The following is a 17,332-nucleotide window of genomic DNA, read 5'->3' on the forward strand; positions in this document are numbered from 1 at the left end:
ATGATTTACTTGGACGGAAATAGAAATTCTGTGTTCTAACCTCTTTAGCTCTGTGTCAGTAAGGCCTAGTGTCACACTGCCACTAGAAACAACAAGTTGGGAGTGTTAACTTCCTAATGAACTCAGGGTCATCCCAGAGGGCCAAAGCATGTGGAAACAGCAGCACTTTTTTAAGGGTAAAAATTTAGGCGAGAAAAACATATATTTTCAAGTGTTACTGAACAGTACAAAAAATAATGTAACTTGATATAACATGATAATCTGGGAGCTTTAGAGGAGCTGGGATGGATTTTATAATACGTGGGCAGAGCCAGGCTGTTTACAGCTTGTTTCTAAGCTAAGCTAAGCGGTTGCCTCAGCTGCAGCTGCATATTAAGCGTATCCATCTTCTCATCGAACTCTGTAGCTAATGAGCGTGTTCATTAAAATAGTGCTGCATGCTACCAACATTCTTAAAAGTAAAATAATAAATTTGAAGTTTCCACCCCAAAACACTTTAATGTATAGTTTCATAATAAACCTTGAATCCTTCTGGCCAGTGTAGCTAGGTTCTAACAGAAGGTACAATTTGGCAACAATCTTTGATTCTGATGTCAGCTTTGAGCAGTACAGCTAAGGAGACTTTTGCTGTCTGTATTTCTTCAAATAAGTACAGTTTGGAAAACGGACTTTAGCAGCACTCATCATTCTGGCATCAATCAAAGGTCTACATATCTTCATTGATGGCGGTGCTGCAGATGTGATGAATGGATGAAATCACATCATTCCTGATTATGGATTTTTGCAGAGTGGAGTATGATAATGATCAGAACGTTTCCTTCCACCACTTAAGGATCCTTTAAAAAAAAAAGGCTCCTATTAGCGTATATATTTCATCTCATTGGAGATCAGGTAAGATCTACCTCTGCTGATGGCAGTCACCTCAATCCTCTTACCAACACAGTAGATTTATGATGTTTTTCCTCCTCTCTTTGTCTTTTAAAGAGAGGAAGAACTCCTGCTTGTGTCTCAGTGCAGAGCGACTGCTCTCCTCCATTCGTGTGGCTCCAGTTCTTCTTTAGCTTGCAGTAGTTGCAATGAGTCAGCCTATGAAACCCTAATGTGTTTCACATGGAGCTAGCTATTCTTACTGCTGGGCGGACCTTTCACATTGCAGCAGCCAGAAAATAAATCAGACCCTTCAGGAATCAAAAGACAAACTCTACACTAGAGCTGTAACAATTCCAAAAGTTACTGTTCAATTCATTGTCTCAGAAATAATTGCGATCAACACAATATAATTTTGTCTTTCAGTCAAATTTAAAATATGTAATTATTACTTTTTCAAATGAAAGTTTTGAATAAATTCCAGGATACATCTTTGGTTTTATCACCGTCATGCAACCCAGATAATGTAGTAATCAGATACACATCCTATAAAGTAAACCAAGCCTCTTTATTATCATAAAACAGTTTTTCTAAGTGCATCCCCCCTTGTCACTTTTTTTGCTACGGTGTTAAGGACTTTAGGGTAAATTGCCAACTACTCACACATGAAAATATAAATTGGAAAAAAAATAGACAAAAAATCATTTAGATCATTACAATTTGGCTTATCTAAACATAATCACCAGTCATACCCCTTAAGAACTAATGTTAGCAATTAATTGCGGTTAACTTAGAAACCGTGACTGTGTAAAATAATTGACAATTAGACAATTATGTAATAATTGTTACAAGCCTGCTCTTCACAGATTCACCCAAAGCTGCGGGAACAGTTCACATATGAACACATACAAAATATGATCTAGGTAAATTCCAAATAATTACAATTTGTGCACTTACCCAGCAGAGGACCCCCCAATAGGAAAGTTGCGACAGCCCCTCGCAAACGCTATTCATTATAACACTGGGCTTCTTAATCCAGAAGCTACGGTTAGGAATTAATTAGCATAATAAAACTGCTGTGAGGTCAAATACAGTTTCATATGAAGCCACTACCTCCACCCATCAAGGCCAAATAGGGTCGTAAATTGATTCTGAAAGCTCCAAAAATGAACGGTGTGGATCTCTCCTGAAGCCGAAGTGCCCTGTGACGTCTCCCCACCGGTCAACAGGCGGGTACAGAGCGTCCACAGACAGCTAGTGTGACTGTGAGAAGCTCAGGCTGGAGGAGCTACACTGCTGCTACTGTGCAGGAACCCCCTGTGATTCTGTATGCGCTCAGGTTGAATTAACTCCTGTGTTAACTGCAAGACATGACCCGCTGTGGGGAAATCAAGGGGAGACAGTATTTCAGCATGGTTTTGTGTGTATGTGTGTTGGAAAAAGGTGATTTGTGCTGCACATAAGCTGTCAAAGTCCCAGTGTCTCAGGCCTCAGTGTTTATAGCAGTACACGGAGATGAAGCCACATGCAGGGGGCTGGCACGGCAAGCTCCTCCACTGTGGTCTGTTAAATGTCAACCCACTAATATGTTGATGCCTGTTAGTAAAGTTGTTGTTGTTATAGTCTGGCACAAACCATGGTCAGCACTACTTTAGCTTTCTGTAGTGGTACTGTTTTAGCTGCGCTCCTAAATACATTGACATTACCTGAGTTGGGAATCACTTTGATTTGAACGATTCTGATTCCAAGTCCAATTCTTACTTTCAATTCTTGTTCTTATCAATTCTCAATTCCGATTGTTAGAAGTGTGGGGTTTTGGGAGTCATTAGGAGACATCTGGGAATCATGAACGTCTACATCAAGTGTTGTAATAATCAGGCAGAAGTGAGATATTTTTAGAAATTATACAATTGATGTGCAGCTGGCGCTAGGTGAAAAGTCAAAGGATCACCAAAATCATAAGGATTCTTCCTCTGGGGATCATGAGTGTGTCTCCAACATCAGTCTGGACCAAAGTGCTCAACCAACAGGCCGACAAACTGACCAATTGGAATTCCGAACACATTCCCCACACTATCCTTTATATCTTTCTCACACTGACTGACTAATTCTGTGTCTTAAAGCAGTCTCATGAAGCTGTAGGGTTTCCACTCTCGAATGAATTATTTACTTTTGTACCACATCACACTGTTGCATTTCATTGAATCTGGCATGACAGCTCACTCTGCCTTTATCACACCATTTTACTTTTTACCATGGAAAGTTGATAAAAGAAATAGCAGCTAGATGAGCATTACAATGTGTTACAAAGTGACGCATATTCATCACGGAAGTAAAGGCTGGACTACAATACCTTAATTTGGGGGTTTTGGGCTTTTTCACTTTGTAAACCTATAACGTGCACAAAAAAGATATATAACACAGTAAAGGAAAGGTAAAAGACCAAAAAGCATAATATGAGCATTTTAAGTATAGTCTTGAATGTATGTGCAGCAGCCGCGTGTTTGACTCCGACCTGCGGCCCTTTGCAGCATGTCTTTTCCCTTTCTCTCTTCTTTCAAGTCTAATCTGTCCAATACAAATAAAGGCCCACAAAATGACTAAAGAAATAACCTTTAAAAAAGAATAAAAAGAAGCCTTAGTATTAGCAGTATAATCCAGTTTGAGTAATGCAGTTACGAGACAATAATATACTGCCCCCTATTTCAGTTTAAAGGTGCTATACAACAGTAATTGAGCGGCTTGTTTTGTATATCCACTACAATTTCACATATTTAGAGTGCTAATACTGATCACTTTGAATATGTCCATCCTAGTATTATTTTGGGTAACTACTAATGGTCAGAGAATAGCAAAGACATGAGAAGAGCCAACGGTATGTAATATCCAATTAAAAAACAGACGCACATAAATAAAAAACATTAAATCTTTGCATTAACAATGTTTTTTGTATATTAAGCTTGACACATTATTTCATTTACAACTGATCTTTAAAGTGATGGCAGATAAATGTTGTGTTTATCTGCTTACTACTTTTTTTCCTGAGTTTAAGACTCTCTTTTTTGTTTTTAACAGATAATCTCCAGTAAGTTAACATGTAGGATTGGGCATCCAGAATTTGTTCTGAATCCGATCATCGGTTCCAAATGTAACACACACAACTTTTGGTTTCCGTAGTGGTAAACGTTCTTCCAGGTGCTCCTTGTGTAAGCGCAGTATTCGGCGGTTTTAATGTTGAAAAAGGTAAAGCTGTAAATCACCATTGCATCAAAATAAAATGTTCCTTTATCTGTGAAATAAAGCATGTGTGCTACCGCGAGGTTGGCACTTTTGGTTATGAGACAAATGTCTCTAAAATTGGATTAACCAACATGGGTTTTAGTCCAGATATTCATGTTCTCCTCAGGGTAAATGAAAAAAACTTTGGTGAGCCCAAAGTTCATTCATCTATCAAGATTGTGAACATGTGAACATAATGCCTGCCAAACATTAGCATCTTAACATTATTATTGTGAGCCTGTCGCCATGCTGATGTTAGCCGTTCACGAAAAATATACACCGTTGTGGCTCAGTACACCCTCAAAGTACTATTAGCATGGCTGTAGACATTTATTCTAGTAGATTTTCAACAATGTATAATCTTGATTTGTTCGCATTAACCAAAAACAGCAGCAGTTTAACACATTTCCTAATGATTAATAGTGAAAAGTGTTTTTTAAACTTGTGTTGTTGATCTATAATTCACTTCAAGCTCCAATACTTTCCTCTCTCCAGTATCTGTCCTGTCTCTGGTTTAGTAATGATGAGAGCTTTCCAAGTAGGTGAAACTTGCAGTGACTCATGAGTCCGCCTCAGATCTCTCTGGCCAAAATAAGAGGGTTGAGAACTGAAACCAAGTTTGGTCTTTGTATTTCATCTATACTTGCAGGTGTAGGGATAACAATTTGGGGCTGGAGTCCCAGAATTGCTGAGTTTTACCAGCCAAACACAGGCTAAATTTGTTGTCATGCAAATGCTGGCTCATCCACAGTCACAGTACATTTGGCTACATTGTAGAGATGGAGATATCCATTGTTTGGTGTAAATCACAACATTGGAATGATCCTCGCTGTCATGCTTCAGGCCTTGATTGTTGGTGGCAATAGCAATATGTTCATCTCTCTCTCTTTCCATCCCTCTTTACTCTATCTCTCTCCCTCTCTAGGTTGGTGGTTTGTCAGCACATCAGAGGAGCAGGGATGGGTGCCTGCCACATACCTGGACTCCCAGAATGTAACCAGAGACGATTTGGATCTGGGCACTTCTAGGACTGGAGAAGGTTAGCGCAAACACAGGCACAAATACAACATTATTACATTCATAAAACACAGAAAGATATAAACGCCATTCTGGACGACTTGTTTTTTGAGAATCGTCTGTGTATGATTTCTCAATAATAGTTAATAGTGGTTTTTTTTTCTGCAATCACATTTCAGTCTATGGAAGTCTGAGCTAAACACTCAGACACACACTTACAAACACACTTCCAGTCACACATTAGGAACCTTGAAGACCACAGTTGCAGCTCCATGGTGAAATGGTACACGACTGCGGCCAAAGGGTTCGCAATATTTTGGCACCATAGAAAATTCCTTTCAACTCCCCCGGGAGGTTGCAACTCTTGCAGTAGTCTTGTTTTGTTGTGACCCTTTCCTCCCCAATGTTCAGTCTGATTGCTGTGATGGAGCATTTCATAACTGTGTCATCATAAGTCAATTTCTGCTTTTAGACCAAGGGAATCCAATAGAGCTAAATAAAGTCCAAACACACAGGTATGCTCACAAGCATGCTTAGAAATACATGCAACGCACACATACATTACTTTGTTTATCTGTGGCACTGTGTGGTAATGAAATAGGAATGGTGGGATAGATTATTATGCTGTATAGCGCCACTGGATAATCTAACAGGCAGTTTCTGTCTCTCATTAAAACATGCCAGCCTCCATGCTTCACTGTGCACGTTCTGCAAGACAAATTAAAGTAAGAAAACACCCTCTGCTAGAATGATGACAGCTCCTTTACAGCTGCCACAGTCACTGTTATTTGCTGTTCTTATTCATTTCATGGATTCTTTCCTCACTCGCACACACTCACACAAACACACTTAATATATGTTGTCAGTGCTTGTATCAGTGGAATCTCTTGCAATCCTGTATCCTGGAGGTAAAATAACAGCTTCAGGGATATGGAGGGTTGGTTGCCTGAGTTCTTTTTTAGTGTTTCAATGGGTTTATCATTTATTCATTCCAAACGTACTTAGATTTCATTTGGTGTTCTACATCATTTTAAATTGGGATTTAAACAACTGCATTTCATTTTGTCAGTTATGATAACACTATTTCAAGTAAAGGCCCTTTTTTTGTTAAAGGGCAAAACACACACACTGAGTAAGACAACACTTCCAATGCAAATTTGTTCCCAGGTTAGTTTTTCTCCTGTTTTCACCTGAAATATGGTATAATAATAGTAAGTGATGTTGATGTATATAGTAACATGACAACATAAAGTACAACATGCAACAACAATGGTAGACCTAATCGTACGTCTCGTAGCAGCAGGCGCTCCTTGATGAAGGCCCTACAAACCTGATTGATGTTGGCACTTAGGGGACGGTTGGCACTCAAATGAGAACATATCTTCTTATAGATGAAGTCCACAGGTACACACTGTACTAGCATAACAGTACATGTAGCCTGTGTATTTGAACTATTTACATGGTTAAAAGGCTATTTGTTTATCACAGCTGCAATCTCTGGGGCTTTTACAACGGTAGACAAGATTTAACTAAGCCGCCCAAGGCTACAAAGCCTTCTGAAACTGGGCCTGGGCTGCTTTCTCCCTTACTGACACAAGTTATTTCCACCTTCCATAATGGGTATGGGTGTCTCCAAGACATATTCAAGCTGTTTTTTCATGACATGCTCTGTGTATTACTGCCAATTGGACACATAATCTGATTACAGGTGTTGGTGAGTGCTACAAATGTGAAAAAAAGTTGTATAAAGGCTTTTTGTGTTTCCAGAGGGAGCTGCGTAAAATCTGATAAATGTCTTCAAGTGATAGAGCGTCAGTTAGGTCTGAAGACAACAAAGTTTAAAAATGAAAAAAAATCTTGTGGAGTGTGATCCTCCCAGAACCCCGTAGCTGCTGCTAATCTCTGATTGAGGCTATCGGCTACATTATCTGCTATTGACACACCAGAATCTGTCAGGGATCGAGTTGCATTCTGGGTATTCTGGGTAATGCATAAATAAATGTATGTACTAGACGGTCCTGCTGAATCGGTTTAGATCCCTTTTTTTAATTGTCCATTTGAGGAGTGACTTGCTAAATTGGTGTAGTACTCTTTTTATTGCTGAGATCTGGAAACATTACTGTCCAACAGGGCAACACGAGTCGACAAGTCAGTGTTTAGATAGATTATCTAAATCACTTTATTTATAGGTGGAAAGAAAGAGCACCCCAAATGTTAATAATAATCCCTTTAATGCACAGAAAAAATGTGTCTGCCCATCTACAGTAAGTTGTCCCACATCACAGCAATGTAATTGGTAAGTACTTTCGGTTTATTAGTGACCCAAGACCCAGGCTGCGATGAACCAGAATTTATCTTTTAGGCTTGTGGGTTGGATGTAGCCGTTATGTTACACACTCTCATTGCATTTGGTTTATCTTCTCTCTGCTAACCAATGCACTCAAGTGGATGTATGCAGGAAGCGCTTGAGCTCACAACTACCCACACTTTCTTTCCCCTCCAACCCCTATCTCCAACCTCCATTTTCCCATTAGGCCTGGTGTCTTTGTGTTTGCAAACATCGTCACTTCTTATTTCTGATCTCCCCCTTTCCCGCTTCCTGTCGTCCCTTACATCTCATTATCTCTGCGTGGTCTGTAACCTAATTCCACTCACAGCTCAGCTTGCTGGAGAGGAACCGACAGGCGCTGCCCGGCCCCCGCTGAAATTACCTCGAAATAACATTTCCCTTTGTGCCTTCCCTTAGCTGATATTTCAATTAGGAGGTCAACAGGAGTCGGGTGATGCTCAGTGGGATGGATGGAAGGCGGACGAGAGTCAAAAGGGAGAGGAAATGACAAGTAGCAGAAACACAAAGGGAGAGAGGGCAGATGTCGAGCAGAAGGAAAGATGGAGAGACAAGAGGGTGAAGAGAGGACAGAAGATGGATAAGGAATTAGATAACCACAGAGAAAGACAGATAGATAGAAGATAAGTGATGTTTCCATCTATTCTTCCCCTCATAAATGTGCTTGCTCGGATCATCTGCTTAAATAGGAAAATGACTCATTGTGTAATGGCTGAGGCTTTATTTTATACAGACTTTAAACTAATAATGATTGACAGAGTTCAAGAGTTCAGCACACTGCATCTAGAACCTGTGTAGATCAGTACGATCTGTGCTTTGTCTTCCTTTTCTTATTGATTGAAAAAGGATATACGTTTTTTGTTCTAAACTATAAACAGACATGACTAGATAAGATGAAGGTCAACAGAGTAAATACATACATACACAACATTGTGCTTAACCAGGTGCTCCAAAGGGAATTCCTCATATATATTTGTGTCCATCCATTGTCATCTCAAATAACCACAACAAGTGTAGTAATGTCTGTTGCATTCTTCTTTTATATATTATTGTAAATTAATTACCTTTGGACCATTGTTTGGACAAAACAAGTCATTTAAAGATGCCACTTTGGACTCTGAGAAACCGCATTTTACCCAATAGACTGTTAAAAAAACAATTACGCTCCCACTGTACAAAAAGGAAGACAAAATATTCCAGATACGGGCGCTGCCATCTTGTAATTTTGGAACCAGAGTCCGGTCAATCATGACAGTTCAACATGTTTTCATGACATCAAAAAACACTTAATCGAACATCAGCATGATCACAGCTACCTAGAAAGACAGAAACCATATTTGGAAAAAATGTATTTGACATGTACTTAGATTTTTTTGTTTGGCCCACGCCCGTCCGCTTACATGGAGGGATCTGGGTTCATGACCTAAACTGCAGCCAGCCACCAGGGATTGATTCAGATGTTTTGGCTTCACTCATACAGTCTATGCATTAAACCCCTTTTTATACCCCTTTTAAACATTTCATAGTCTGAACAAATTGTTGTTTTCCGGGGGGGAGGGGCTGCAAAACAAGTTTTTGCCTTGACACTTTGTCTGGCTTGTAAGGAGCAAGCTGTATTTTAATGATTGTGCTACTGTAGCTCACCTTCCTGTCAGAGGGAAACCTAAAACTGGGACAGGAGGCCTGCTACAGTAGCTGACTTTGATGATATGTGTGCCTGCGGAGCAAAATATGGTTCCTGACTAACGGTGTCAGCTAGAAGGCGTAGTGATTTTTGTTGTTGTTTCAGGTTCATGCCTGTCTCATGGCGAGGGGGGGGCAGAGTATGTAAAGAGAGTTAAAGGTTGTTTGAATTAAGAGCTCTCTAACAAAAGCAAAACATAAATTGTAAACATTTGCTGAATAATTAGTAGCTCAAGGTTCATGGTTTCCGTTGAGCCAGTCAGAGGTTCAAAAAAGCTCCCTAGAAATAGAATAATCATCATATCTTATTAAATGAATGTACCCAACATCAACATTATAAATATGCTATTATAACTATTACTGTATAAATAAAGGTGCAGTAGACCACGTGGTGGTTAGAGATCCGTCCCAATTGAATGAAGACAATTAGTCCTTCAAATTAATTCTTTCATTTGTCTTTTTAATTTTTACTTTAAGAAGTATAAAGTATACTTAGTCAATCCCACAAGGGGACTTTACAATTTAAACTCTGTTTTTACACACAGTCCTGAAGTACACACACATGCTCAGTACCTATACATGCACTACATAGAGAGATATCAGTGTGAGGGGGCTGCTCATGGAAAGGAGCCCCCAGCAGTTGGGGGTTCTGTGCTTTGCTCAAGAGCACCTTGGCAGTGCCAGATACCAGTCCACTACCGTACTTTGGTCCATATGTGGACTGGATACAGCGACCCTCCAGTTCCCAACACCCTACGGACACCCCACAAAAGTTGTGATTTAAGCCCGTAGTGTATATGTATATAATATACTATAAAATAATATGTGTATAATAAAATAAAACTTGAAAAATGTGTGCTTGTTGTCATCAAACTGCACTTAACTTTGCATTTACCATGTTTTTAGCTAAAAAACTTACAAAGCCAGCTAATCATTGCAAGAGATGGTCAACTGGCTTCATACTTGACATACAGCTGTTGTTTATTTGCCCTTTTCCCTTGGAAACTATTGTGGTGTTGCTAACAACAGCTTCTTCTTTTTTTGCCTTTGTTCATGTTGCTAATCTATGCTTCCTACACTAACTCCATATTTATTTGTTTGTTTTCTTTTTGGTTGCTCCTCATCATCATCAGTTACTAAGAGACGCAAGGCACATCTGAAGAGGCTGGACCGCCGCTGGACCCTCGGGGGTATAGTCAACCGCCAGCAGAGCAGAGGTGAACATAAAGACAGTGGAAACACACACACGCACGCACGTTTCACAGTTCCAGTAAATGTATACATATCCCACACAGATGGGCCTGCAAATGCACACAACGATACAAATCTACAAACCCACAAGGAATCAGACACTGAGTCATTGTCTCTCTCCACATAGTATCACAAAGCAGCTCATGCATATGGACACATAGAGACATAGTGCATAATTATTAGCATGTATGCATAGAACGCAGAAGCCTTCATAGATGAAAGCACTTGCATTTTTTGTGTTTGCTGATTCTTGGAAAGATTATCTGTGGCAAAACAATCTGAACTCAAAGGTCCACTTACCAGCTATTTCTGAGTTTACATCTTACTATGGATGTAACGGAGCATCTCGAATCGGTTCAAAAGCGTTGTAAATGTGTAAACCGGTTCAGATTAAAAATGAAATCGCAATGCAACCTGATTTTGATTTAACTAACTAAGTTCTGTAATTGTTTAGTTCTTTGGATTTGGGATTTTTTTTTTATGTAATTATAATTTTTTTATTTAAATGTGGTTATTTAAAATACAATTTTGGTTGTACAAAAAATCGGGAGAAAATAGTATCGCCAACTTCAAATTGTCAATGGTTTCGAAATGGGAGTTAAGTGTAACGTTACATCTCTAAATCTCACAGGTATCGGGGGGATAGCACTGCCTCAGGTGTCATAACATGACCCAACTTAAGCTACTTTGTAAGCTTATTGTTTTTATCATAAAAATGAAAGATGCAATGTTGATATTTGTAATATCAGAACTAATAACGTTGAAATAAGACACAATAACAAGTGTCTTAAACCTCCATATCCACACATAGAACACACCTTCCCCACAAATGGCCCCACTCCCCTACATAGTTTGCGGCCAACAACAACTGGCCTGAGCATCTACTGGGAGCACCACATTGGTTCAGCTCTGACACTGAAATCTCACATCTCACTCCATCAAACTTTGGAACGCTCTTCAGCTCACACAGAGCAGCAAAATAATTGGACTGCCTTAAACCGATTTGGATTAATAAGGCTATTTGCCTCTCACAACACAACCTCATCAACCTTGACGGCCACTGAGCCATGTAAACATAAATGATTGTATAACAGTGTTGCTGCTTAATTAAAACAAACTCCCTTAAAATCCTGTAAGGGGTTTTGCATTTTGCTTTTAAATCTTTAAAAAAGACAAACACGAAGACGTCCTTGCATGCTTTTCATTGTAGCATTTGGCAAGTCATCTGTGGTTTTGTCGAGTCATCGTTGTTTCAAAGCTGAAAGAGAGACATAAGTCTACGTCTGAAAAAACACACAGTCCCTTCTCTTGGGGGCGAGTGGCGCTTTCTACTGCAAGCTTTTCTCAGACTGTCAATTAGGCACTTGCCTGGTTCCAGGCTTAGTCAGGGCTTCAAACAGACGCCCTGTAGTTAGAATTTGTTTATGGAAGCTGTTCCTGGACTTGTGCATTGGGCTACAGGGCTGTCAATCTGACAATTGTTATTTCCATTGGATCAGAGAACTGCCTCTTCTACCAATTTATGTTTCCATGATGAATATCCAAAATTATGATACAATGGAACTAGAACTGGAATTGTTTTTGTAAAAAGTGCCAGACTAAGCACATAGAAAATGTCTCATGTATTTGGATGCAAAGTAATAGGTAATAATGAATGTTTTGTCTTTTAGTTAGTTAGGAATTACATTGTATTGTTCTATCCTATCCAATATTTATTCTATTTCTAGGTAGATTTTCTGTATTTTAATAACATGCCGGCCCCCCTATTATGGTATAACATGGGTGGGCTGGCTTGTGTTACCACCTTCCTCCAGACCAGCAGGCAATGGGGCATTAGTGATTAATCAGAGGAGATTGAATACAGGGCAAATTCTCGCCAAATGTATGTGCGCTGCTTTTAAAAAATACACACACCGACATACAGTAAATATTCTTCTATAGTCAGCAGCCTTAGGCGGTTGATGTAGGGTTACACACACGGCCGCATACCCATGGCGTTTATCCTATTTGGTTTTGTGGGGAACAATAGAAGTAGACAGGGGGACATTACTCATTAATTCCCCCCGAAACAGCTCATTTTTAGGAATTCAATCTGGCAACCTTCTTGTCACAAGTCTAAATGGAAATATTACAGGGTCACTGTTCACAGTTTATTGTCATTAATGGACTGGGGCATATGAAGGTATGGCAGGTTAAGGGAACAGTGTTACCCAGGTCTGCAGGAATGTTACCTAACTAGATATGTCTCCCAGAATAGTGAGTTTTGGCCCGAATAAGCTGATGGAAAGTGTGAAAGTGGGACAGCAGCCCAATCTGCCGAACTGGTTTTAATCACACAGACCTCAACCTCTGTAGAGAGTGGATGAGTCACCCGCCCATTTGTCGCCACCAGAGAATGAAACACGTTCAACACTTTTGGTTCATGTTCTTGAACTCCAGCACTTATTTTTACTTTTTACTTTTAACACTTCAGGTCACATAATTAATATATCTTATGCCTATATATCTATTTGTTATGTACAGCGGGATGGCTCTTTTATTGTTTAAGCAAAATTTGTATAGACTTGTATGTATTTCTTTCTTCAAAATACAAATTTTTAAAGTCATTACCATGCAAGGCTGGATTTCCAACTGAGCAAAGCAGGGATCTGACCCCAGATTTCTAGGGGTCCTGAAGGTTCCAGTCTTAACAGACAGCAGAGTAGTCTTGAAGATCCCTGTGCCTGAATCTAGTTTTGAGACATGCGTGATATTAATACATTTTTAGGGGCAAGCAGCTGAACTTGTCCCTGGAGCTCCTTAGCAGGTAAATGTGTCCATGCTTCCATGGAGAGATGTCTTTTCTGTCATTATGTCTTGTATATCAAAGTTACATGCTGTACTTCTTTTGAATATCAAGGCAAACATGCAGACTACTTAGGCATTCGCAGGGCACAACTAACTTGCAATGTTTACAGTCGATTGCTATGCCTATAAGCATGACTTTGCATTGCTAATGTTATTACAGGCCACCAGAAAGGCTAATTATTTTCATGGTGGCCAGGTCCTCCATAAAACATTTTGGCCAAGGTTTTATGTAGTTTTAGCAAATGTGTTTAGCTGAAAGGCACGTGATCTGAATATAAAATACATCATTGGGTATTTTACCATTCGACTTTTTGCCCTCAAATAACCAAAAACACAACAATTGGTTGGATTGTTGCAGTAGTGGAGGGTATTGTTGCTACGTTTTCAGTAGCTTCAATTCTCCACTGGCGCGTCTGTGCTGCGTTCCGTTTTTTTTTTTGTCCTTAGCCACGCACCATACCACACAAGGAGCTTCTCAGACGCGGAGCTTCCTTATGCCCGACTTGCAGATGTTATTATCCCTACAAGTACTTAGCTAGTATCTAACTTCCACTCAAAGCACTCCTGTAATTTAACTCCATGCCTTCTCTTTTCTGGTGTTGTCCTAATAAAAAAGATCTGTGATGTCTATTATGTTTTTCAGCGTCCAAGATGAATAACTCATTGTCCATGGTGTTGTAAAGGAGAAATATACAATTTTTTGGCGGAGGGGAATTGTGAATTGACTGGATAGTCTCGCTGTTTCACTTCCTACCTGGCTGTCAAACAACCCGGGGCTTGCATGAAAATATACCTGCTGCGTATCTTTAGCGTAGCGGAGAGCCTGTCCATGTACGCTTTGGTACGAGCCGTGGCGCGGCAGTTGGAATAGCAAGCATAGAGTGCAGCACATCCGGAATGCAGCTCACCGGTGGTAAATAGGGGTCTGGCAGCCTTAGTTTGTCTTAGATAGAGAATTCAAAACACTGCAGTGTGACTGTTACTGTTACTGTATGATTTTTTGGTTGAAAGCAAAGGGCTATGTTGAATAAGCTGCACATAAGGTTACAGAGGACAGCTGAGGACAGAGGAGTGTCACTGGGCAGCCAGTGGTACTGGCTACGTTGCAAACAAGCTAACGGCTTCTGGGCCAGTAGCTCTTTTTCCACCATCAAAAGTAGTCTCACCATGAAAACTGCAGCTTCTGCTGACTGGAGTTATGTCATTTCCAACTTTTTCATTCAACAGCACACTTCACTTTCTGACTTTGTTACTGTCTGTTGACATACTGACCCTTACTGTACACTGTCTGTCTCGGTTCAACAGTGCTTCAGTTGCAGGTACAGTAGTGGTTTGTTAGTGGTTTCAGTGCTTGGCATACCCAATGGCTTGGGTTTGCTATTGGGAATAATGTGAGGGCCAGAAAGTCAAGACAACCAAAGGCAAGATTCTATGCATTTCACCATGAAAGTTCTATAAGCTGAAATTTGACCCATGCCAAATTTCAGCCTTTGCACATTTCTCTCATTCTTATCCTCCCAACACTCTCTTCTCATCCCTGTCCCCCGTCCCCCTTTTTGCTATGTGGATGGATACACAACTGTCCCTGCCTGATAATGCATTGCTGAGCTAGCGATAAGAAATGTGTGAGTGAGGTTTTACAGCTCTGCACAGACACTTAGATAGATACAGTTTGATTTAGTAACACTGGCAAAGGACAAAAACAAAGAGCGATCACAAAGGATTTATGTTCTTGCAGGATGTAATTTGCTAATGGAAGAGAACAGCCGAATACTCTGCAGCCTGTTTGCTGACTCAGACTTCTTTGCCTTTTACGTTACACTTCATAAAGAAGAGCGGGATGTGAGCCAGAGATCTTGACAACATAACAAGTGTGCGCTCTGGACTGAAATTAAATTACATAACATCTCTTTTTGAGTCCCTGGTACACAAAGCCAGGTCAATGTGTCTTGACCTCTCTGGGCATGTTGATTGGCTACTGACGGCCAAGTGACTTCACGGTGTGATCGTGAGGGGTGGCGTCTCGCACACCAAAGTTTAACACAAGCCTGCTGTCCCCTGCCCTGCCCAGAGTGCTCGCATTTACATTAGGTCCCTAATCTGATTTATAGAATGCCAATGACCGCTCGCAATTCACTGTTCTGTCCCTGCAGTGTGAAGCCGGCGCCAACACACACACACACACACACACACACACACACACACACACACACACACAAAAATGAACACTGAGGCACATGTACATCTCATGAAGACACACATAGTTGTGATTTACAGAATTGTTCATCTTTTCTTCGGGTCTTCAGGGAATAAAAAGCAACAACCTTATAAATTATACAACACACACAGTGCCAAAACGTTTGTTAGTAGGAACTTGTTTTGGTAGAACATTTGCACCCCACAAAAGAAAACAATATTAAATTAAGTTAACTGTTCAAACAGTACAGTAACATAAGAAATGTACACTATACAAGATGCAAGGTTAAACGTCAAATTGCTATTACGATTCATCACCGTGTGTACTTTGTCAGCAATTCCCACCAATTTGTCCCAAACCTCCCAGTTAATGCTGTAAACATATTCTTTATACAATACATCTTTACATAATTCCCCAAAAGAACCAAGCAGGCCGGACTTTGCAAAATCCAAATTTTCTTCAAAACTTGCCATTTTCAGCGTGTAGTCTGAACAGACTGTCAAAGTGTGTTATTTTCCAAAGCAAAGCGATTTTGAGAACAACAACACACAGAAAATGCAAAGAAAGGGGCGAACGTCTTTATCCTGGAAATGTACTTCCGTTGATCCAGACTAGTAGTACTTCGATATGAACACGTAACAAACGTAACACACATTAAGGTAGACGTTTCAGATTTCCTTGTAAGTCAACCTATTTGTTATTCCCTGTCTTGCAAGCACTTGCCCTAACACCTGCACACCCACACACACACCCACACACACACACACACACACACACACACACACACACACCTTCACACAACATGCTTTGCAAGCTGAGGTTCAGGGCCAGACATTCCACTCTTCTACATTATTGACCTCAGCTGCTCTGTAATGAGCAGGGCAGGAACTTGTATCCCTGCCGTCTGTGCCTACCCCACCTATTTGAAGCATGCATTCAAATGAATCAGCGCACATACCTCTGAGATATCATCCTTGCCCCTCACATTTCCTTGACCAATTTTATAAATGTACCCCCAGCCAACTAAGGTCACAATCTCTCCTGTCTAACACATTTATTTTTCATTATATTTATTATTTAGATCCCGCCCTACAGACATTTCTTCCTCCTTTTCTTCATATTTTCTGCCACTTAAGTCATCAGATTGCACACACAGATGATTTCTATTCCTCTCCATACCATACCAATTCATCAGCCAGTGTTATGTCCACTGATCATCCCTTCAATCTTTCTTCTCCTTCTCTGTTGCTGTCTTTTGCCTTGGTGTCTATAAATCCCCTAACCTTTTACTGCTCCCCATTAAGCCAATTCTAGAATTTCCTTCCCTACAGGGTCTTGGAAGAACTAGCAGAGCGTGAGAGAGGAGTGGCGTTCAGATATATATCTGAGAAGAGAGATCTTGGTCCAAATATCTTCTCAAGGGAGGCTGCTGCTACATGAGGAATCTTTCTCTGGAGACAGAATATTGGATCAGTGTCTAGATAGCTTGAATGAGGCTTGGTGTGGATAGGAAACAAGCAGCAAGGGGGAGAGATTCTGTCAGTAGAGCGAGCCCGTTAGTTAACGTTTTAATAAGCCTTAACTGAGAGAGATGGATCAGGGACCCCCTACGACTTCTGTAGTATAAAATTAAGATTTAAAATCAAACCAGACCTACAGTAATGTGTTGGCAGCCTAAAGCCTTTATTATTATTATTGTTTTAGTGCATGAAATATTAAGCAATCAAAATAACTGTTGGCAGGATTTTATGAATCATGTTTTAATGTTAATGTTGTGGGGGGTGTGCGGTGAGGACCCAAACGCAGAGAGACGGAGGCAGGCGGGAGCAGGTACACAATGCTTT

At 40.3% G+C, this 17,332-nt stretch overlaps 1 protein-coding gene across 4 annotated transcripts in view; it reads left to right on the forward strand.

The window, feature by feature from the left end:
* sh3pxd2aa (SH3 and PX domains 2Aa) overlaps nt 1-17,332 on the forward strand; it is a 118,098-nt gene that overhangs the window by 91,743 nt on the left and 9,023 nt on the right. For all 4 annotated transcript variants that reach the window (XM_034886235.1, XM_034886240.1, XM_034886247.1 and 1 more), the window contains 2 exons: nt 5,072-5,185; nt 10,327-10,410. In XM_034886235.1, the coding sequence (XP_034742126.1) occupies nt 5,072-5,185; nt 10,327-10,410 (198 nt within the window). The remainder of the gene's footprint in view (nt 1-5,071; nt 5,186-10,326; nt 10,411-17,332) is intronic.

This window comes from Etheostoma cragini, chromosome 2, assembly GCF_013103735.1.
Source record: "Etheostoma cragini isolate CJK2018 chromosome 2, CSU_Ecrag_1.0, whole genome shotgun sequence".
Taxonomy (NCBI): Eukaryota; Metazoa; Chordata; class Actinopteri; order Perciformes; family Percidae; genus Etheostoma; species Etheostoma cragini.